At 50.9% G+C, this 21,403-nt stretch overlaps 2 protein-coding genes across 10 annotated transcripts in view; one reads left to right on the top strand and one right to left on the bottom strand.

The window, feature by feature from the left end:
• LOC110581909 (zinc finger protein 135) overlaps positions 1-21,403 on the bottom strand; it is a 110,187-nt gene that overhangs the window by 88,048 nt on the left and 736 nt on the right. For 3 of the 7 annotated variants that reach the window (XM_044911405.1, XM_044911406.1, XM_044911401.1), the window contains exon 2: positions 20,898-21,367. In XM_044911405.1, coding sequence (XP_044767340.1) covers positions 20,898-21,367 — 470 coding nt within the window. Of the gene's footprint in view, positions 1-20,897 lie in introns of all 7 variants that reach the window. The other 4 variants (XM_044911402.1, XM_044911400.1, XM_044911403.1 and 1 more) reach the window with 3 other exon arrangements.
• ZSCAN18 (zinc finger and SCAN domain containing 18) lies at positions 3,884-16,149 on the top strand. 3 transcript variants are annotated; one of them, XM_021691842.1, is made up of 7 exons: positions 3,884-3,960; positions 9,018-9,539; positions 10,188-10,250; positions 10,955-11,046; positions 12,224-12,356; positions 13,046-13,138; positions 14,327-16,149. In XM_021691842.1, exons 2-7 carry the CDS (start codon positions 9,146-9,148, stop codon positions 15,091-15,093), a joined length of 1,542 nt encoding a protein of 513 aa, XP_021547517.1. In that variant the 5' UTR covers positions 3,884-3,960; positions 9,018-9,145; the 3' UTR covers positions 15,094-16,149. The 3 variants fall into 3 exon arrangements, with proteins under 3 accessions (XP_021547517.1, XP_021547518.1, XP_044767343.1); XM_021691843.1 differs by having other exon boundaries at positions 12,257-12,356; XM_044911408.1 differs by lacking the exon at positions 3,884-3,960 and having other exon boundaries at positions 8,948-9,539.

The raw sequence follows: 21,403 nt of genomic DNA on the forward strand, positions 1-21,403 counted from the left end.
ACATAGATAAGAGACATTAAATAAGAAATAAACTTGTAGACATAGACAAGCTTACTCTAAAATTTATATGGGAAAGCACTAGACATAGAATAGAAAAAATTGTCCCAAAAATAATTTTTGAAAGAGAAGAAAGGTGAGAGGAATAACTGATATTAAGCCTTACTATTTAGCTACAGTAACCAAGAGTTTGTGGTTTGGGCTAACACATAGGTCAATGGAACAGAATAGAAAACCCAAAAATAGACTCACAAAAACATGCTCATCTGATTTTTGACAAATGTGCAAAGCTATTCAGTGGGGGAAGGGTAGCCTTTTTAATGAATGGTGTTGGAGCAGTTGGATATCTGTCGTATAACAAAACGTATTTGGTCATTGTCCCTCATTCCTGGAAGAAACCCCTAGAATTTCCTGAGTGATAAGAATGTCTTGTTATTCATAAAAGAGCCCCTTTTGAGTTTATGCTCATAAGATGACTTGGTTTGGGTTCCCTAGATAGCTTCAGGATGGGTAATGGTCACTAGAAGGAAGGTGGGAACTTTCAGCCCCACACCCTGACCTCAGGGAGGGAAGGGGGGCTGAAGATTTGTTTATAAGAACTTGTGGACAAGGAGATTCAGAGAGCTTCTGGGCTGGTGAACACACTGATGTGCTGAGAGGGAGGCATTCCTAGAGAATTCAAAGGAGATTTGTTCATACCACCCTCCTCCCAAACCTTGCCCTATATATCTCTTCCATTTGGCTGTTGTTGTTTTTTTTAATTTTAAAAAAATATTTTATTTATTTATTTATTTGACAGAGAGAGACACATCAAGAGAGGGAACACAAGCAGGGGGAGTGGGAGAGGGAGAAGCAGGCTTCCCGCCGAGCAGGGAGCCCGATGTGGGGCTCGATCCCAGGACCCTGGGATCATGGCCTGAGCCGAAGGCAGACGCTTAACGACTGAGCCACCCAGGCGCCCCCCATTTGGCTGTTCCTAAGTTATATCCTTTATTACTGAATTGGTAAACATAATAAAGTGTTTTCTTAAGTTCTGTGAGTCATTCTAGTGAATTCTCAAACCTGAGGTGGCGTCTGGGGAACCACTAAATTTGTAGTCAGCTGAGCAGAAGTGTGTGTAGTGTATGGCCAGCATCTGGAGTGGGAACAGTCTTGTGTGACTAAGCCCTTGAACTGTGGAGTTTGCCCTAATTGTGGGTAGTCTCAGAACTGAATTGTTGGATATCCAGCTGGGTTGGAGAATTGGGTGGTGTTGAAAAAAACCTACATATTTGGTGTTAGAATTAGGGTCAGAAAAAAGATGCCCAACATACATAGGGGAAAAAAATGAACTTCAACATAAACTTCACCTCTTATATAAAAATTAAGTCAAAATTGGTGATTGACTTAAATATAAAAAGTAAAACTATAAAACTTTTAGAAAAAATATAAGAGGAAATCCTTGGGGCTAAGGAGTATTCTTAAACTTGACACAAAAAACATAATCCATTAAAGCAAAAAGTGACAAATTGTGGACATCATCTCAGTTAAAATCCTTTGCTCTGCTAATGGCTTTGTTAAGGGAATAAAAAGACAAACTACAGACTGGGAGAAAACATTTGCAAACCATATATCTGACAAAGAGCATATCTAGTAGAATATATATCTCTCAAAACTCAGACAGGAACAGACGTTTCACTGCAGAGGATATACAGTTGGAGAATATGGAAGTATGTTCGACATTATTAATCACTAGGGAAATGCAAATTAAAAGCACAATGAGATGTCACTACACGTCTATCAGGATGGCTAAAATAAAAAAACACTGGGGCACCTGGCTGACTTGGTAGGTGGAGCATTCAACTCTTGATCTTAGGGGTATAAGTTGGAGCCCCATGTTGGACGCAGAGATTACTTAAAAAAAATAAAAATAAAACAAAAATGGGAACACCAAATGCTAGTAAGAATGTGGTGAAACTTGTTCACAGATATATTGCTCCTGGGAATATAAAATGGTACTACTCCTCCGGAAAAGAGCGTGGCAGTATCTTACAACACTAAACATCTACTTGCCATATAACCGAGCAGTTGAACTCTTGGTCATTTATCCCAGAGAAATGAAGATTTAAGAAGGTTCACACACAAGCATTTATACTAATGTTCATCGTGGCTTTATTTGTAATAGCAAAATACTGGAAACAACCAAAATGTCCTTTAGTGGGTTTGAGCAAACTGTGGTATATCGAAACTATCAAACAGTACTTGGCAATAAAAAGGAACAAACTTTTTTTTTTTTTTAAGATTTTATTTATTTGAGTGAGAGAGTGAGAAACAGCATGAGAGGGGAGAGGGTCAGAGGGAGAAGCACGCTTCCCGCTGAGCCGGGAGCCCGATGTGGGACTTGATCCCAAGACTCCAGGATCATGACCTGAGCTGAAGGCAGTCACTTAAACAAGTGAGCCACCCAGGCGCCCCCAAAAGGAACAAATTATTGATACAACTCAAAGGGATTATGTTCAGTGAAAAAAAAGCAAATCTCAAAGGGCCACCGGTTCTGAGATTCTGTTTATGTGACATTCTGGAAAGTGCAAAACTGTAGCCATGGAAAGTGGATCAGTGGTTGCCAGGGTTGTGGGTGAGAGAGAGGAGCATCAGGAAGGAGTCTGTTGTACAGTGGATCTACTCTTTGTTTTGTTTTGGTGGTTATACAAGTTAAGATTCATAGAACTGAATATCCAAAAACGTGAGTGTTGTTGTATTTAAATAAAATACATAAAATGACCTGTTCAGATAAACGTCTTAAAAAATCAGTTTTCACAGGAGTGCCTGGGTGGCTCCGCCGGTTAAGCTTGAACTCTGATTTCAGCTCAGGTCATGATCTCAAAATCCTGAGATGGAGGCCCGCAAGGGGCTCCACTCTGGGCCTGCTTATGATTCTCTCTTTCCCTCTTTGTCCCTCCCCCCTAAAAAAAAAATCGGTTTGCACAAAATATCAGTCTCATAAACTGTTGTTATCTAGAAAATTCCGGAATGGGAAGCAGCGTCCTAGGCCTTGCCCTGTTGTCCCGTCTAGTGAAGTGATGACATCTACCTTGCGCTTCTGAGCACATCACTCACCGCAGTTGCCCCTCTGTTGCATTTTCCTCCATTTTGGCGACTCCTGAGCCCCCAGCATGGCTAGTCTTGCAATTCTGTCAGTTCCTGGATATGCAGAACCAATCTCCCTTGTTAGCGAATCAGCGTCCCTGGGTCTCGGTGTCTCCGCTGCTGTTGCTCAGGCTCTGGGTCTCTCCATCTCTGCTTGTCTCCACGTTTCTACTTCTCACCGCTTCTGTCTCCATCTCTGCTGCTTCTTATGTCAAGGTCTCTATCTTTGTTTTCCCAGTTGTGGGCCTAGCCATTTCTGTCTGTCCCTGACTTTGTAGCTGTCCCTGGATCTATCCGTGTCTGAGTGTCCCCGTCTCTGGACCTCCCCTTCTTGATCTTTCTTCCTTTCGCGGTGCTTCTGCCTGTCGGCCTCCCCTAGTCTCTTCCCCTCTGAGTATCCCGCCATCTCTGATACCCCGAGACTCTTGGTCTCCTTGTCCCTGTCTCTCTCCATCTTTGGGTGTGCACGGCTCTGGGTTCTCGCGTTTCTGTCACTCGCTGTCTCGGCGTCTTCTTGTCTCTCTCTGTCTCGCAGTGCCTCAGTCTCCCCGTATCTCCGGTTCTCAGGGCGGTATTTTTTTCCCCCTCCGCTAGTTTTACTGCGTTGCCATGGATCGAAAATGACGCAGGCGCACGGGAGGCTAGCTCTGCCTCTGATTGGCTGCCCATTCAGCCGTTACATTTTTTTTTTGCCCCGCCCTCGCCCTGGGGAGCGGCCCGCTGCATTCTGGGAGTCGTAGGCCGTGGCGACGGTCCAGCGCGCACGCGCAGTCTCACCTGACGCCATCGCGCCGAGCTCCTGGCGGCTGGAACCGGCCTGGGACCACTACGCAAGAGGTAGGTCTGGCAGGCGGCCGGGGGCGCTAGGACGTGCTTTTCCCGAGCGGATCGTAGCGGTCCCGCGAGTGTGCGCCGCGCAGCTGCATTCGGAGGTGACCTGTGGGGGCAGGGAGCGACCCCGGGTGGGGGAGGGGAGGAGGGGATTCTGCGGTGTGGGGCCGGGAGGGGAAGGGGGAGGGGAGGAGGCCGGGAGCCCCTGGAGTGGGAGTGAGGTGGGGGTGCGATCCCCCAGGGTGTGGGGCGGGGCAGGACCGGGCTGAGAGACCGCAGTTAGAGGGGACCTGGCTTGCCCCTCCTCGCTGTGCGAATGGGGAGGGCTTGAGGCCCCCTCCTGCGGCCTGGGAGAGGGAGGGGATTATGAGAGGGGACTTAAGGGCTGAGGATCGCCCTAGGGGGGAGCAGCGGCAGTCTGTGGCATCCTGGGTGGGAGCAGGGAGGGGGCTGAGGTTCCCCGAGTGAGCGTTCAGCTGAGCCAGGGGCGGTGCAGAGGCGCACGGGGCTGGGACCCGAGGTGGGGCCTGGGCATGAGGGGTTGTCTCTGCTGCCAGGCTCCCTGACGCCCTCGGACCTCCTGCCTCTTGCCAGTCGCCCGGGGATGCATTGTCTTGTTTCTGTGCCAGGATCCCTTTGGTGGGCCAAGAAACCCAAGAGAAGGGCAAGAATGGGTCTCCCTTTCGTGCTGCTGGAGGAGCCGGCAAGGGGGGGTGGGGACGACTGAGGATATTGTTTAGACCTTTTGTTTAAAAAAAAAAAATGTTTAGAAGGAAAGGTCTTAGAATTGCATGTCTTTTGGTCAGATTCACCTCTTAATATTTTGTTTCGTACATTTCCCACTTCCTCTCCTTCTCCCTCCTCTCCCCCCTCCTCCCTTTTCCCCTCCTCCTCCACTCCTTTCTCCTGTCTTTTGTGCATCTTCGTTGACCCCGTGGAGGCTAAGCTGGACAGCCCCACCATCCTCTCTCTGTACCAGGGTTTGGTCGGTCCCCCATTGCCCCCAACACCCCAACAATGTCCTGTACCTTTTCTGGTCCAGGGCCATGTATGTATTGTTCGTTGGGTCTGTGAATTCTTGACTTTGGAGTTCTGTCCTTGAGGCTTTTGGGAATCCCAGGCCAGTTGTGCAGGACATTTTTTTAACTTGGGTCTGTCTGTCCTCGGGAGTGGATCCAGAGTTTGCACTCTTGGCAGGGACCATAGAAGACGAGTGAGATGTTAAGGATGATCCCTTGATCACATTTTTTCATTCTAAAGGCACTTTTTCCCCCTTTGCAATGAGTAAGTCATTATTGGTTGAGGCCAAGAGACCCTGTGAATGAGATGGGCATATGTGGAGAGGGGGAAGTGGGGCGGGGCAGGCCTGGAGGTAGAGTTGAGGAGTTAGGAGCCAAGCTTGAGCTCTGCTTAGCCCAGTGTGAGAGGGATTTGCCTGCAGGAGGCCCACAGGGTTTGGGGACCTCTCAGCTCACTGGGCCCCCCCCCCGCCCCCTCTGGCTTCTTCTGCATCCCAGGAGTTGTCTGTGGGGGTACAGGGGGAGTCTGGGCTCCAGGAAATTTCCATCCCCATCTGAGGCAAATCCCCAGTGGCCCCAAGATGTGTGTGTGATGGGGGTGGGGGTGGGTAGCTCCTGGTGACTGAGCCAAGAGGAATTTGGGCAGTGGGGAATGGCCTTACTCAAGGAAGCTGGGGATAGGAAAGAGTTCTGGTGGTCCCTCTGCCGAACAAGAACGTCCTTGCAGCAGCATGACGTTTGTGAGGCTCCGATGAAGGGAGGTGAGACCTGTGCACGTACATATTAGCGAGTTCAAGGTAACTTTATGGAGACGGGCTCCACACAGAACGATCATGCCTGTGGTATCCTAAGAAAATGGAAATTACTTTTTGTGTGACCACACATCTGCCCGTATGCCGCCTAGAGCTCCATGTGTCCTGTGCCTGTTGGGGTAATGCGGCTGTCAGCTGGCTGGAGCTGTCAATACTTCTCTTGCCGGGTGAGGCTCTAGATTAGTTAACGGCAGCAACATGGTTAAAAAAGCTAGGGTCTGGAAAGCCAACCAGCAGCCTGTTTTGTAACGGGGACAGCCAGGCCCAGGGCATACAGGTCCTCTGGCTGCTTTAGCCACAAGGCAAAGTTGAGTAGTCACAACTGAGACCGTCCTGCATTTGCCACTCGTGGCCCTAGCAGAGTAAATGCAAGAGTGCATTTCTAATCCTGTGGTAGGGAAGGAAGCTCTTTATGAACAAGTTTTGGAACTCAAATTTATTTGGGGAAAAAAAGCAAATTTGGCAATAAACATTAGAACCTTATAGCTAAAAGAGCATAAACTGAAAAGACAGCCATGGACTGGGACACTGGCAAGACCAAGGCAGAGAGAGACCCCTTTAATTACTTAATAGAAAGAGAGATAGAAGAAAAATGCCATCGAAAAACAAGCAGCTGACTGACAGAGCGCAAGGAGCAGATTTTTGTGGTCTGAGGGTCCCCGGTGCAGAGGTGTGAGGAAGGGGCCCCCTGGTGAGCACTGCTGTAGTGGGTGGCAGGGGCTCGGTTGCCTCCTGTGGGCTGCTGTGGGTCACAGCACATGCCCAGTGGTCCAGGTATCCCACTTTACTTTTACCCTCCAAATACATCCCCAGCCTGATCCCAGTACACGGATATGAGGGTAATGGCCGGCAAAAATTAGGACTAGCCAGCATGCCTCTCAGTGGAGAACTGGAACCATTTAAAAATAATTTATGCATGGGCGCCTGGGTGACTCGGCTGAGCATCCAACTCTTGATTTTGGCTCAGGTCGTGATCTTGGGGTCCTGGGATGGAGCCCCGTGTGGGGCTCTGTGCTCAGGGACTGTGCTTGAGATTCTCTCTCCCTCTGCCCCTCCACCCTCTTGTGTTCGTTCTCTCTCTAAAGTAAGTTGAAAAACAATAATTTATGTAGTCAACAAATACTGAAGTCGGCTCTGCCCAGAGACTTCCCTGTGAGTAATCTGCTCTCCTGGGGTTTACGTTCCAGCGGGGGAGGCAGGTGATAGGCAGGTAAAAGGGAGTGAGGAGGTGTGGATGGAGGGAAGGTCTCCTTCAGAGCCCAGACCTGCGTGGGATGAGAAAAGAGAGCTGTAGGGAGCAGGGTGGGGTGAGGTAGGGGTGTGCGAGGGAAATGGAGGGTGAAGATGGGGTGGGTAATGATGGCACGGCATAGCTGTCTCTTCCTTGGCTGAAACGGAACTCTGCGTGGCATGTCTTCTGACCCCTAGTCTAGCCTCAGAGAGAGGGGAGCAGTGGGCCCTGGGGCCTCTGCCAACCTTTTTTTTTCTCTCTCTCTGTCTTTAACAGCTTTATTGAGGTGTACTTGACATACCAAAAGAGTTCACCTGCTTAACGTGTGCAACTCACTGATTTTGCACATATTCGCAGAGTCGTACAACCAACACCACAGTTGATTTTAGAACAGTTTATCACTCCAGGAAGAAATGCTGGGCCCATTAGCAGTCACTCTGACTCTGACCCCCTCTGCTCCTGGCAGCCCCTGAGCAGTATACTTTCTGTCTCTTGTGGACACTCCATATAAATGGAATGAGACACCCCCACAGCTCTGACATCCTTGGGCCCCATGCCCTGGTGAAATGTCAGAGCAGATCTTCACTTTCCCTAGAGGACGTCATGGATGCCTGGTCCCGCATTGCAGTTTTCTCTGTGCAAGTGGGATTGCTGAGAAAACATCCTCACCACAGCGGTGATCACACACATTTTCTTGAATTCCTCAGATGTGTTTGGAAGAAAACGTTGGTTTCTGTGATTCAGACAAGGAGAGCATTCCCACTGGGTTTGGGTGCAGCTTTTCTCTGGGATGTCTCCCTCCCAGTGGGGTCTGTGGATCTTCCGGTTACACAGGGAGAAGTGCAGACCTAGCAGGTTCTGGGAGGAGCTGGAGTTCACAGCCCCGTGTGCTCAACAGCCAGTGAAAGCATCGGGAGCCTGAAGCCAACAGCTGGAGGTCTGGCCAGCCGTGGCCTGCTGGGTTCTGTCGTTCTCCTTGCTCAGTGTTTGCCAACAGTTAAAATCAAGAGATTTCACCTGAACATCCCAAATCTAGCTTCTCTCAGGATCATCAGGATCAGCTGGGGGTGGGGAGAGGGCCAACCAGGACGTGAACTCCCAGGACCTAAACACCACGGTCTCTCCTCTCCCCGCACCATTGTACTCTACTCCTGGCCAAGTTCTTATGCCTCCCCCCTGGTTCTGTGGGTGGGTCAGGCCAGGTCTGCAGTCCTGTGCCATTTCCAGAAATAGATACTGGTTATTCACTGATCTATAGTTGACCCTTGAACAAGTTGAAGGTTAGGGCATTGGCAAAAATCTGCATATAACTTTTGACTTCCCAAACACTTAACTACCTGTAGTCTTCTGTTGACAGGAAGCCTTACTGATAATAAGTTGATTAACACATTTTGTATAGAACACGTTTTAAGTACTGTATTCTTACAATAAGAAAAAAATGTTACACTTGTAAAGAAGAATGATTTACAGTATTGTATTTATCAAAAAAACCCGCCTTAAGTGGACCCATGCGGTTCAAACCAGTATTCAAGGGTCAACTGTGTTTCAGATTTTTAGTTGTCTTAATAGGAGGAACAGTCATGATACCTAGCCCTTCCAAAGGTGAAAGGAAGTCTGGGATACACCCAAATTTGGCATGATATCACATGCTTTGAGTATACATTGTTGGAATGAGTTTTGTAATGTTTTATGATTTTTACATTTTTGAAAGTGAGATCCTATAATTTTTCTTCTAGCTGTGACTGATTTTTTTTTTAATTCCTGGTAATACCAGTCTTACAGAATGAGTTTCCACCTCCCACTTTTTATGTTAATTTTTTTCTATACAAGCGTAAAACTCTGCTGTTACTTAACAAGCAGATTGCTTGGAAATAATTCTGCATGGACTCTGGGTGTAGTGGGTGGGACTGGTGAGCTCAGGGGACCCTGCTTGTTCTCCTTTGGTGTGGATTCCCATGGCTCGCTTCTCACTGTGTAGGCATCTCTGTCTGTCCCGTGCAGGTCTGGATTCTGGCTGAGATCCCAGAGCATCCCGCTCTCTCCCTTGCAGCTGCAGTTACGTGAATTCACCCTCCACAGCACGTGCCCTGTCCTTGGCTAGTCACGTTTCCCAGTGCAGGTTTGGGAAGATGTTGCCTTTGGAGAAGGCATTTGCCACCCCCAGGAGCTCCTTAACTCCCCCAGAACTGCCTATGCTAGGGTCAGCAGCTGAGGACCAGGAGGAGGACCCCAAGACTGTCCTCGGGAAGGACCTTGAGTTCTCCCGCCAGCATTTCCGGAACTTCATCTACCAGGAAGCAGCCGGGCCCCACCAGGCCCTGGCCCAGCTGTATGCCCTGTGCCGCCAGTGGCTGCGGCCCGAGGCGCACTCCAAGGAGCAGATGCTGGAGCTGCTGGTGCTGGAGCAGTTCCTGAGCGCCCTGCCTGACAAAGTACGGCCCTGGGTGGTGGCACGGCATCCTGAGAGCTGCACGAAGGCAGCCTCGCTGGTGAAGGACCTTACCAAGGCCCTAGGAGAGCCAGGTGAGGCAAGCACCCCAGAGGAGAGCAGACCAGAGAAGAAATGGGAAGTGGGGTGGTCAGCCCCGGAAGGAGTAAGATTGACAGCGTAGAGCCCAGACCAGTCGGTGGCTTACCTGAGAGTTGAGCTCCACCGTGTATAAGAGGCACGGAGGTGAGCAGCCCTGAGCTGGTGGGGAATACAGCCTCACCACCCTGCCCCGTGGCATCATCCTCAGCGTTGCCTCATGGGCCAGGAAGTCTGCTTGGGTTCCTGCCCTCACGTCTGCCTTCCAGGTGCAAAGAAGCAGAAGGGAACCAGCCCCTTAAAAACTGAGTAAATGTTCTGGGCATTTGTTTTTGCTCCCTCAGTATGGTAAGAAGAGGAGCACTGGGGCTGGGTGGGCAGAGCCTCTACCACATGTGAGGGCAGAACCTGAGGGACTGGTGGTGGTAGGGGCCTGGAGCCTTGGGCTCAGGGTCAGAAGCCTAGGTCCATGCCCACCCCCTGCAGGCTTACTGTGTGATTGTTAGCACGTCGCTCACTTTTGGGCTCACTCTCCCCTTGAGTGTAAGCAGGGGTGCTGTTGAGTCTCCCACAGGGCTGTCCACAGCTTTGAGGAAGGGGGAGTGTGGGAAGCATGCTGAGCCTTTGTTGTCTGTTATTACCAGGTGGGCCCGTGAGGGCCAGTGAAGACCTGGAACCCAGCGAGACCCAGGCATCCCCCGACACCTGTGAGTGACCAGCTAGCCCTTGGGCGGGTATGGGCCAAGGTTTGGGTGGGGGAGGGTGGGAGGGAGTCGCCGTGCAGGTTATCGTGGGAGCCAAGGGAGGCCAGGTAAGCGAGGCCTCCGAAGTCTGTGCTGACTTCTTGCTGTAGGCTCCGGTGAATGTGACAAGTTTTTATAATTAGGTTTATTTTTGGGCGCCTGGGTGGCTCAGTTGGTTGGGCGACTGCCTTCGGCTCAGGTCATGATCCTGGAGTCCCGGGATCGAGTCCCGCATCGGGCTCCCTGCTCGGCAGGGAGTCTCCTTCTCCCTCTGACCCTCCCCCCTCTCATGTGCTTGCTCTCTCTCATTCTCTCTCTCTCAAATAAATAAATAAAATCTTTAAAAAAAAAAAAAAAAAAAGATTTCCACCAAGCTAATGGGTATGAAAGTGTTCTCTGCTTTGTGGCTTCAGTTCGAATTTCTGGGGCCACTACTGACCTTGAGCTTCTTTTTGCTTTCTTCGTAGTTTGCTCTGCTCTGTCAGTTGAGGACAGTTGTGGGGTCTCTTGGGACATGCTGTGACATGGGCCTCCCTTTCTCGGAGTCTGAGAACTCTTCACTCTCTTTCTGGGGCTCATACAAGGGAGGCGGTGGGGTCTCCCTCATTGGTTTGGGCTGCCCAGCTGTGTAAAACCAGTCTCCTCAGCTTTGTCTCCCCTTCTCCCAGCCTGTCCCACTCCAGACCCAGTGCTTCTGGAACAGGGGAGCATCGGCGACGAGAAGACCGAAGAGGCCAAGCTCGCAAAGGTTGAGCCGAAGGTGGGTGGGTTCTGTCTTGTCCATAAGGCCTGTTCCCAGGGAGGAGGGTCTGTCACCCTAGCTTGTGAGGTTCTCTCCCCCCCCCCTCATTAACATGCGCCAGCTGCCCCAGGAAGAGCTGGGGTGGGCTGAGGTTCCCGGGCTGGACACCCAGCCTGCTGCATCCCCAGGAAACCAAGAGATGAGCCTGGCTGAGAGCGGGTGGGGGTGAGGCAAGGAGAGGTCTCTGGGATCAGAGCGAGGGGCCCGAGTGCTGCCACTGCCCCTTGGGAGTACTGGACAGGTGCTCCCTTTCTGTCAGCTCCCCACCAACCCGGTGTGTGGCAGCTCCCTGGCCCTCGTCCCTCTGGCGGTGACTAGGGCACGGTTCATCTCCCCCGGGGTGTACCATCGTTGCTAGCCACGGCTCCCCTCCCCACTCCCATGCCCCTTGCCCTTCGGCACTCTGGGCCTGGGCGTGACCTTTCCTCTGCCCAGGACACGCATCCTCCAGACCTTATGGACCCCGTGGCCTTTGTCATGGTGGCTGCTTTTCCTGAGGGCAGTGAACATGGCTGTCCTGGTACCCCGTCCCCTGGGTGCTGGCCTGGGCCTGTGTGGTGTGCAGGGTTGGAGGAGATAGGAGACTTTGGGGTCTTCTACAGCAGTGGTTCTCAGCCAGGGTGGTTTTGCCCCTCCGGGGGACGTTGGGTGATGCCTGGAGACAGCTTTGGTTGGCAGTACTTCTGTTGGGGAGGTGGTGCTGCTGACGTCCAGAGGGAAGAGGTCAGGTAACATCCTGCAGTGCCCGGGACAGGCCCTGCCAAAACAAAGTCCATAGTGCTGGGGCGCCTGGGTGGCTTAGTCGGTTGGGTGTCTGCCTTTGGCTCGGTCATGATCCCAGGGTCCTGGGATCGAGTCCTGCATTCGGGCTCCCTGCTCGACAGGGAGCCTGCATCTCTCTCTCCGGCTCCCCCTGCTTGTGTGCATGCTGGTGCGCACGCTTGCTCTCTGTCTCATCAAATAAACAAAATCTTAAAAAAAAGAAAGTCCATAGTTCTGAGGCCAAGAGACCCTGCCCTTGCGTTAACCCGGGATCCAGGACCTGCATGGTGGCCGGGGGATCCCCCAGAATAGTGCCACCCCCATTGTGCTCACTGGGATCATGGGACCAACGGTCCAGCCTTCCTCTGCACAGGAAGCCTCAGCCGCGGTGGTGGTGCCGTTTCAGAAGTTGACATTTCCGGAGGTGCCTCTGTACCTGGGGGAGTGGGGCCACCTGGACCCGGCGGAGGAGAACCTGAAGACCTTCCGGAAACTGCTCTTGTGGGGTGAGACCTGTCCCCACAGCCTCATGCTGTACCCTCCACCTCTTCCAAAAGCGGTGGCATAGGGGTTTCCGACTCCCACATGGGGCTTTGGTTAAGGCCCCACGGTGTTTTAAACGTATTTGACCGTGAACGAGTTTGCCAGGGTCCCCACTTTGGCCCTGCCCTTCTCGATCTACACATTTGAGGCCTGCCAGAGCCTTAGCCTATCAAGTTTGCAGCCCCTGCTCTAGGACCTGAGGCTTCTGAATGTGGAAAGGCCTTCTGGCCCCAGTGTGTTGACTTTCCCATCCTCCTCGGTGCAGTTATGGAGCCTCTTGGCCTTCATGGGTGTTCCCTCTTTTGGGGACATCTTTGCCCACAACACAGGCCCCACCCAACACAGATTTCTGAGCTGTTTATGCTTGTCGTTTTTTGGTCTTTTTCTGACTGCTCTCCCTTGAATTTCCCCACTTCTGTTGGCCTTTCCAGCTCTTCTTCTGTGGACCCTCTTCTTCACCCCTTCCCCAGTGTTCTGTGAGCCCCCAGCTCTCCAGGGCTCCAAGCAGCGCAGCTTTGGCGGGTGTCCCAGGGCAGAGGAAAGGATCGGGGCTGTAGTCCCACCCTAGCCAGCCTGTGAGACTTGAGGTGCATTTGCTGTTTCTAGTCTGGTTCCAATGTCTCTTTGTTTTCGGTTTTTTGACCCCACTCAGGGTTTCAGCTTGCCCAGCCTGATGATGCCTGCAGGCTGGAGACAGAGGAGCTTCGGTTGGTTGAAACAGAACCACCAGAAGGCAGCTTCTCAGGTGAGCGCTGTGGTCAGGTCAGGGTGGAGGGTGCGTCTTTCTTTCAGAGGCAGATGGAAGCTCCTCACAGCTCTGCTGGTCTTGGCAAAGACCTCAACTTTGGCCTCACCATTCTCCCACCCTGTGTCCCCTGCTTTTGCCGCCCCCACCCCAAATGTCAGAGCAGAAGGTAGGGAGGTCACTTGAGTAACAGCAGTGTTGATTGTTACGATCCTGTGGATTGACGGGGATTGGCTGGGCCTCTGTTCTCCCTTTGGTGGCTGCTGGGCCGTGTACCACCCGGAGGCTTGACTTGGCTGGGATGTCCTGGGTGGTCGGACTCAACCAGTGGCAGTTAGTGCTGGCTCTTGATGGGGAGCTCAGCTGCAGCCATCAGCCTGGGCTCTCCATGTTGCCTCTCCCAAGAGGCTAGCTTGTGCTTCTTCAAGTGTGGCAGCGAGGTTCATAGAGGGAGCATTCCAGGAGGGTAAGCACCATCATGTGGGTGCCTTGTGAGCCTTTGCGTGCGTCATGCATGCTTAATGTCCCATAGACCACAGTAGGTCGCGTGGTCAAGCCAGTGTGCATGGTACCCGGGTTGTATGTGTGCGTGTGTGTGCGTGTGTGTGGTGGGGGCACTTCCCAAGGGCCTGAATCCCAGGAGGCATGCTTCACTGGGGGCCCCCACCGTAACACGTTAGTTTACCGCACAAGGGCTCACGTGGCCCTTCCTGGTGAGGATGTGGGCTCCCCCCAGCTCATGGCTCCCTTGCCAGTGGCTGCTCAGCTCACGTCGACAGCTGCAGGAGAGAGGAGACCCCCGTCCCCCGCCCCTTACACTTGTACATACATCCCGTTGGCCAGAGCTTGGTCACATGGCCACTTCAGGTGCGAGACATGCTGGGAGTGACTCTTCAGGCAGGCAGTCGTGAGCTCAGGGACGGCCAGAGGAGGGAAGACAGATGGGGGACGCGTGGCAGTCTTCCGAGGGATCTTGTTTGAATTCGTTGCCCCTGGGTTTGTGGAGGGAATTGACCGGTTGTGTGCATGCCAAGCGCTCCTCGTGTCCTCGCCCGCTTCCCCCTTGCTCCGGCTTTCCATCCTGCCCTGTCTCACACTTGCTGGCCTTTTGTTAGTTTTCCTGCCCACGTGGCAGGTTCCTTCTGAGTGCTGGGAGTTGGGGCTGCTCACATCATGACCTTGTTCCAGGCGGCAGGAGGTGGCAGGAAGGTAAAGAGAACATGTGTGAGACGCTGATGGAGAGGATCACGAGGGAAATTCTCGTTTGCCCCCTAACGGGTGCTGCCCCAGAAGAGGAAGAGCAGCTGCAGAAGGCTCTGGAGCCTCAGGAAGCGGAACCAGGCCCTGTCACCATAGCCCACAGGCGGTCCGTCATCCGGGAGCCAGCCCAGGACAGGGGCACCGCTGGGGAGAGCCTTACTGTGCCTGTAAGACCAGCCACCCCACACCAAGGCCTTGGAAGAAAGAGGCCCCGCCCAAAGGATGTGGGTGGGCAGGGCCCCGAGCGTGTCTCCAGTGTGAGCAACCACCGGTCGTGCCACGTGAGGGAGCCTGATGCAGCTGGCCACAGCGCAGGGTCCCTGGCCAGGCAGGACCAGGATGGCTCCGCCGCAGGCTGCCCTGCTGCCGATGAGCCTGGGCTGTCCCGAGGGAAGCCCTACGCGTGCAGCGAGTGTGGGGAAACCTTTGCGTGGATCTCTCATTTCATTGATCATCTCAGAAGCCACAGTGGCAGGAAGGTGTATGCGTGCCAGGGCTGCTGGAAGACCTTCCACTTCAGCCTAGCCCTGGCCGAGCACCAGAAGACCCACGAGAAGGAGAAAATCTACGTGTTGGGCAGGGCCCCGGGACCCCACCCTGCTGTGTGTGGAGCCCATGCCAGTGGGAGGCTCAGTGGGCGCCCGGGGTGTGTGGCGGGTGATGCTTTCCCTGTGCACTCCGAGGCGCGGAGATGAGCCACTTGCTCGAAGTGTCCCTAGAGGACAACTTCACCTGCCCGGGATTCCCGAGAAATGTATCTGGCTCCTTCGAAACCCTGCGTGGCTTCTTGCATTGTCTATGTGGATGTGAGTCTTGTCTGTTTTCTAAATGAGCTTGTGTGGCTAAAGCACTTAGAACCCAGGAAGGGCCCTCGGGAAGCCCTTGTCTCCTTGTAAACACACCCATGCAGATGCCCACACGCAAGCACGAGCTGTCAGGTGTGAAAGAAGATTCCCTTCTCTTCCATAGCCAGTTTGGCACCACCCGCGCATTGGAACGTTGTCATTGTGCAGAGTGTAGAGTTGCCTTAACGTGTGTGATTGGCTAGCTCTTGCTCAAGTCAGCCTTGTCCCTGTTCCTCCTCTTCAAGCTCCCCAGGGCTTCTGCTCAAGCTGTTGGGTCCTTTCGTAAACACCTGATGTCAGGTTCACTTCTGAATCCTCACTAGCAGACTGTTTCCCAGTTCACGCACGTTGTCCACGTGTGTGGAGTGGCTTAACAAAGGTCACAGAAATGCTTGGAGCCTAGTAACACGGTGTTTTCAAACCGTGCGTCTCAGCCCATTAGTGAATTGTGAAATCAAATCAGTGGGTGGCCACCAGCATTACAACACCATGAAATTAGAATTAAATAGGTGAAAATTCATCATGTAGTAAAGGCAGATGTTGTTTTGTGAAACTTTTCAGCCATATATCTAACTATGAGACCTGGTTGCAATATAAGGTGTATTTCTTACTCAGAGGGTGGAGGGTCATGATCAGAGCAGGTTGAAAACACCAGTAAAGGTTGATGAGATGTGTCTGCCTGGGCAAGCGGAACTTAACTCCTTGGGCTACATAGGTGATCTTTTGATTTTTGCATTTAATCTCAGATTACAGCATTGTTTCTGTTGCCTGAGCATAAACTTTAACTGCTTCTTGTAGATAAACTGGTGCCTCTTTCCGTCATGGTGTTTGAGCAGGCAGTCTGTTGTAACGATGCCTAAATCACATATGCTTAACATAATAAAAGATTTATTTCTCGCACTCACATGACAGTCTTGTGTTTGTTGCTGTTGCTTGTGTGTGGATGGGAGGGGAGCTCTGCTCCGTGTAGTGATTTGGGGATCCAGGCTCTGTCCCTGTTGTGGCTCTGTTCTCCACTGGACTCCAGGAGCACATGGGGAAAGCCACACTTGCTCAGCTGGGAGACGACGACACACATCACTTTATATTTTTTTCAACTTATATTTTTAAATTTTTATTTAGAAATAATTTCAAACTTACAGAAAAATCAACCCCACCTATATGAACATTTTCCCCTGCTTGCCTGTGATTCATGCCCCCCCCCCAAAACACACACCTGGGAGTGCCTGAGGTTCACGTTACTACTGTTGGTGATGATTCCTTTGCTCAAAGTACTATTCAATTTCTCCACCTTATGGTTACTTTTCCCCCTTAGCTAATAAGCAATCTGTGGGGAGACACTTTAAGATAATGCAAATATACTACTGCTCACCAAAATCCCCCCCCCCGCCCCAGTTTATCCTCCATTGATGGCTCTTGCCATGATGGTTGCAGAGTTGTTGGTTATCAAATACCAGCTCTCCTTCCAGGTTCACCACCCAGCCCTGGGCATTCTGCTGCAAGCCAGCACCTCCTTTCTCTCCATTTATGTGTCCTTAAAATTAGAACAGACTTACGGATTCCTGTGTTTTCAGTGGTTTTTCAAGTTTTATAACTTACCACCATCCTTATTCTGGCACTCAAGTTGTCCCAGATGTGGTCAACGAGCATCCCTGCATCCCTGTGACATGCCTCCACTTTTTGAACAATCCTTTTCTTTTTAGTATAAGATATTCCAAGCCCAATTGTTTCTACCCTGAAATCAGCTATTTTCCAGTTCCAAAGAACTTACTCCTTTTAGTGGGGATGCTGTGAGACCTGAGTGCCAGGTGTATTCATTGCTACTGGTGAGCTGGGAAATGTGTATATATACACACAAGTGCACACGAAAAGGCCCATGTGTGCTCATATGCATGCATATACACATATATATACAGCAAGACCTCCATTTGCATTCTACTACTCCCCCATATTTTTTATGTCAGTAGTGAGAACTCTAAAATCAGCATATTTACTAGTATGCTAAATTCTAAAATACCTCTCAAAATCATTTCAGAATTGCTTTTCTCAAACCACTACAAAAACCAAACCCACTGAAAAGATGTCAGGATTGTTTGCTCTTCCCCTGCCACAACCATCCTGACCAAGGCATGGTAGAGCACATGAATGATTTGTTCTAGAGAGACAAAAAAATTTAGCCAGGTATTCCCACTTGTTAATCTCAGAGGAAGCTGGGTTAGTTCAGGCATTAGGGGCATTGGGTTTGTGCGGAGGGTCTCCCATCCAAAGGGGTAGGGATGTGGCTCATTGAGAAAGATGTAGCAGGGGCGCCTGGGTGGCTCAGTCGGTTAAGTGTCTGCCTTTGGCTCAGGTCATGATGCCAGGGTCCTGGGATCGAGCCCCACATCGGGCTCCCTGCTCCGCGGGAAGCCTGCTTATCCCTCTCCCACTCCCCCTGCTGTGTTCCCTCTCTCGTTGTCTCTCTGTCAAATAAATAAAATCTTTAAAAAATAAAAATAAAAAGATGTAGCAGATGGAAAGCACAAGAAGGTGGCCCTGGTCTCTCCAATGGAGTTGGGAGGGCTGGAAAGTGTACAGATCATGGAGCTCTGAGCCACGACTCAAAAAGGAAATGATATCTGGAGGGCAAGAGAGAGCCCCAGATGCACTGGCATGAAGAATGGAATGGAGTTCCTGGCTAGTTTCCACAGGGTGTCCGAGGATGACTGTTCAGAGTGGGCAGGGAAGGGCAAATCCCACAAATGGAAAACTGGCAAGATGGGAATAAATTTCAATGCGAAGAAGATGCTTAAATACCCTCTGTTATAGACTGAATTGCCCCCCACCCCAAATTTATACACTGAAGCCCCGACCCCCTCATGTGACTATATTTGGAGATAGGGCCTACAGGGAGGTGATAGGGGTAGGGCCCTAATCCCATAGCATTGATAGCCTTATAAGAAGAGGAAGAGCAGAGATTGCTCTTTGATCATGTGTGCGTGGAAGAAAGGCCATGCAAAGACACAGTGAGAAGGTGGCTATCTACAAACTGGGAAGAGCGGTCTCATTAGAAACCAACCCTGACAGCACCTTGGTCTTGGGCTTCCAGCGAAGGACAACTCCAGAACTGTTAGAAAATTAATTTCTGTGGTTTAAGCCCTCACCCTGTGGTACTCGGTTGTGGGAGCCTGAGCCGACTAATGAGGCCTTCTCATGATCTGGGTTGAGAGCTTTGTAAATCATTGTCAACCAGTGTGACTGCTTTGGAAAGCAAACAGCCCAATCACACCAAGAACCACTATGACGTTTGTATATCTTGAGTCTTAAGTTTGAGGCATGATGATTTTTCGTAAAAAATTAAAACCAAGAGAAAAGCTACATAAAATGAGATGCTGAAATCCTTTCTGGCCCTAGGTGGGATATTAAAAGTATCAAGGAAACCGCACGGAGGCCTGGTGGCAGTTGGGACTTCTTACGTGGTGTCTCAGGGTTCCAAGCACAAGCGTCCCAGTGAGCAAGGCGGAAACTGCATGGCCTCTTCTGAATCTCTGTTCACACCCTTCATTTTTCCTTGTTGGTCTTCAACTTTTGTGTCAATAATTGAGACATACCAGCAACTCTCCAAGTAAGTGAGGCCCTCTGGTAAGGAATGTGCTTGCCCCTGCCATTTTTCTGACACTGTGGGTTTAACTTCAGCTTCCCTCCACTGGTGCGGCCCTGCTAGGGAGGGAATGCTCGTCTCACTCCAAGGGAGGGGAGATCTGATACTGTGGGCACCTCCTCGTGGTCCCCAACTCTGGGCTGTATTCCTGTGTGCGTCATTGTGGGGGTAGGACAATAGGAGCTTGTGTGACTGGGTTTCTCAGTGATCTGGCATTTTCAAAGGACTGCAAGAGTGTGGTTGGGTTCCATTTTTACTCAACTGATCTCGAATGGAGGAGCCCTAACATGTTTTCCAAATGCAGTGTTCTCGGATGAGAAGTATCATCCTAGAGAGTCTGAACTGTGCACGGCTGGCATGACCTATTTTCTGCACTAGATTCAGGGGTAGGAGCCTATCATGCCATTTACCTAAAGAAGCTCATCTTCTCAGGACATCTGGTTTCCTTGAGGACAAGACGCAACACAAGGATAGAAGCCCAGGGAAAGGGAGGAGGACAAAAGAGCTGACCAGAAGACTGAGGCTATTGAGCCACCCACCCAGTCCAGTCCAGTCCAGTCCAGCCACTGGCTGGCTCCCTCTGGCAAATGAACACCAGGAAGGAGGCTACAGCGACCTGAGGTGTGCCACAAACATAAAATATATGCTGGATTTCAAAGATGTACTATACAGAAAGCAAGCAAAATATCGTATCAGTGGCTTTTTAGAGTGACACGTTGAAATGGTAACATATGGGATATATAGGGACAGATATTAATTTACCTGTTTCTTCTTGCTTCTTAAATGGAACTGACAATAGCTAAATTTACCAATGTGGCTTGCATTGTTTCTACCGGAGATGGCTGTTTTAAGTGGCTTATAAATGAGTATGAGATTAATTCCAAAAAAGGGCGAGGAGGCACTGCACAAGCATACTGGGGACGGTTGGAAGACTATTTGTAATGTCCTTCCCCCAAGGGAGAAATTTCAAGTTGACTGGAAACTTATATCCCAGCATTGTGACTGGAAAACCAGGCCAACTGATATAACCCTGATGGCTGGTGACCAAATCCAGCCAATGTAATTTAAATGTGGGTTCTAATGAGGATGGCAAGTCACCATTCAAGGGTCGTGGTTGTCAGAGAGACTGCTGTCAGTGGATTCAGGATTTAATGTAATACTATGGACCTTCAAGATAAATTATACAAAACAAAAGCTTGTCTAAACACCAGGAAGAAGACTCAATGGAAACAATCAAGAGAGGATTACCTTGTACATTTCTCAAAAGAGATAAACCTTGCAAAACATAAGATTCCAATGTGGAGGTGCTGTTGTTCACAAGATGGTGGCTTAACAAAGGAAATCTTCCTTTTTGTGAAACAGCAACATCTGTGTTTCTAATGCCTGTGAGTCCTGTAGAGAAATTTATAGTCACCTTGCACCATTCATAAGCACCCCTCCCAAGAATGTAATGTGCAATAATGATAAATTCTGAGTGTATCTGGTTCTTGTATATAAAGAGCATCCGCTTTGAAAATCTCTAGTTTGGAATATCGTGAATCCTTGGACAGAAGCCATCTCCAGATCTGCTACTTTTTTTTTTTTTTCCATTTCTCTTTTCTGTAGGTTCTATGATGTAGCATTAGTGGGCACTCATGACTGAAGGTCCTCAACACTAACTCCACACCTCCCTACTACTGTCTGCATGATCTGATATCCGGGGATGGGTGACCTAACTCCACACCTCCCTACTACTGTCTGGATGATCTGATATCCAGGGATGGGTGACCTAACTCCACATCTCCCTACTACTGTCTGGATGATCTGATATCCAGGGATGGGTGACCTAGAGCTCCAAACTCCCACAGTCCTTTCCATCACTTCTCTCTGAGGGTGTCTGGGGCGTGTACTGTGTGCCAAGGCTTGCATATGCATACACTTGTGTTGTTTCCGTTGAGAGTGCCTGGGTCAAGTCTGGTAAGGGATGAGCTATGACTTGAGGCTTTCCCACGTCCCAGCGAGTGTGACGGCCTACCCGGTGTGAGTTCTCTGATGCTTGGTGAGGGACGAGCTGTGTGTGAAGGATTTCCCACAGTCCCTGCACGCATATGGCTTCTCTCCCGTGTGGATCCTCCGGTGCTGAGTGAGGTGGGTGCTCTGCCTGAATGACTTCCCGCAATCCTGACATTCGTAGGGCTTCTCCCCTGTGTGTGTCCGCTCGTGCTGGCTGAGCGATGAGCTGTGGCTGAAGGATTTTCCACACTCGTTGCACCCGTAGGGCTTCTCCTTAGTGTGAATCCTCTGGTGTTCTATGAGAAGGGAGCTCTGGCTGAAGGCTCTGCCGCACGCGTTACACTCATAGGGCTTCTCCCCCGTGTGGATCCTCTGGTGCTGAATGAGGGGGGCGAGCTGGCTGAAGGCTCTGCCACACGCGTTACATTCATAGGGCTTCTCCCCCGTGTGGATGCGCTGGTGTTTGGTCAGGGACGAGCTGTGGCTGAAGGCCTTGCCGCACTCCCCGCACTCGTAGGGCTTCTCCCC

This window comes from Neomonachus schauinslandi, chromosome 16 (genome assembly GCF_002201575.2).
Source record: "Neomonachus schauinslandi chromosome 16, ASM220157v2, whole genome shotgun sequence".
Classification (NCBI taxonomy): domain Eukaryota; kingdom Metazoa; phylum Chordata; class Mammalia; order Carnivora; family Phocidae; genus Neomonachus; species Neomonachus schauinslandi.

Excerpts from the sequence above, each read along its gene's own strand:
- ZSCAN18 (XM_021691842.1), top strand. The coding sequence starts at position 9,146 with ATGTTGCCTTTGGAGAAGGCATTTGCCACCCCCAGGAGCTCCTTAACT. Across the intron at positions 11,047-12,223 it reads TCGCAAAGGTTGAGCCGAAG|GAAGCCTCAGCCGCGGTGGT; the intron begins GTGGGTGGGTTC and ends TCCTCTGCACAG. Across the intron at positions 13,139-14,326 it reads ACCAGAAGGCAGCTTCTCAG|GCGGCAGGAGGTGGCAGGAA; the intron begins GTGAGCGCTGTG and ends ACCTTGTTCCAG.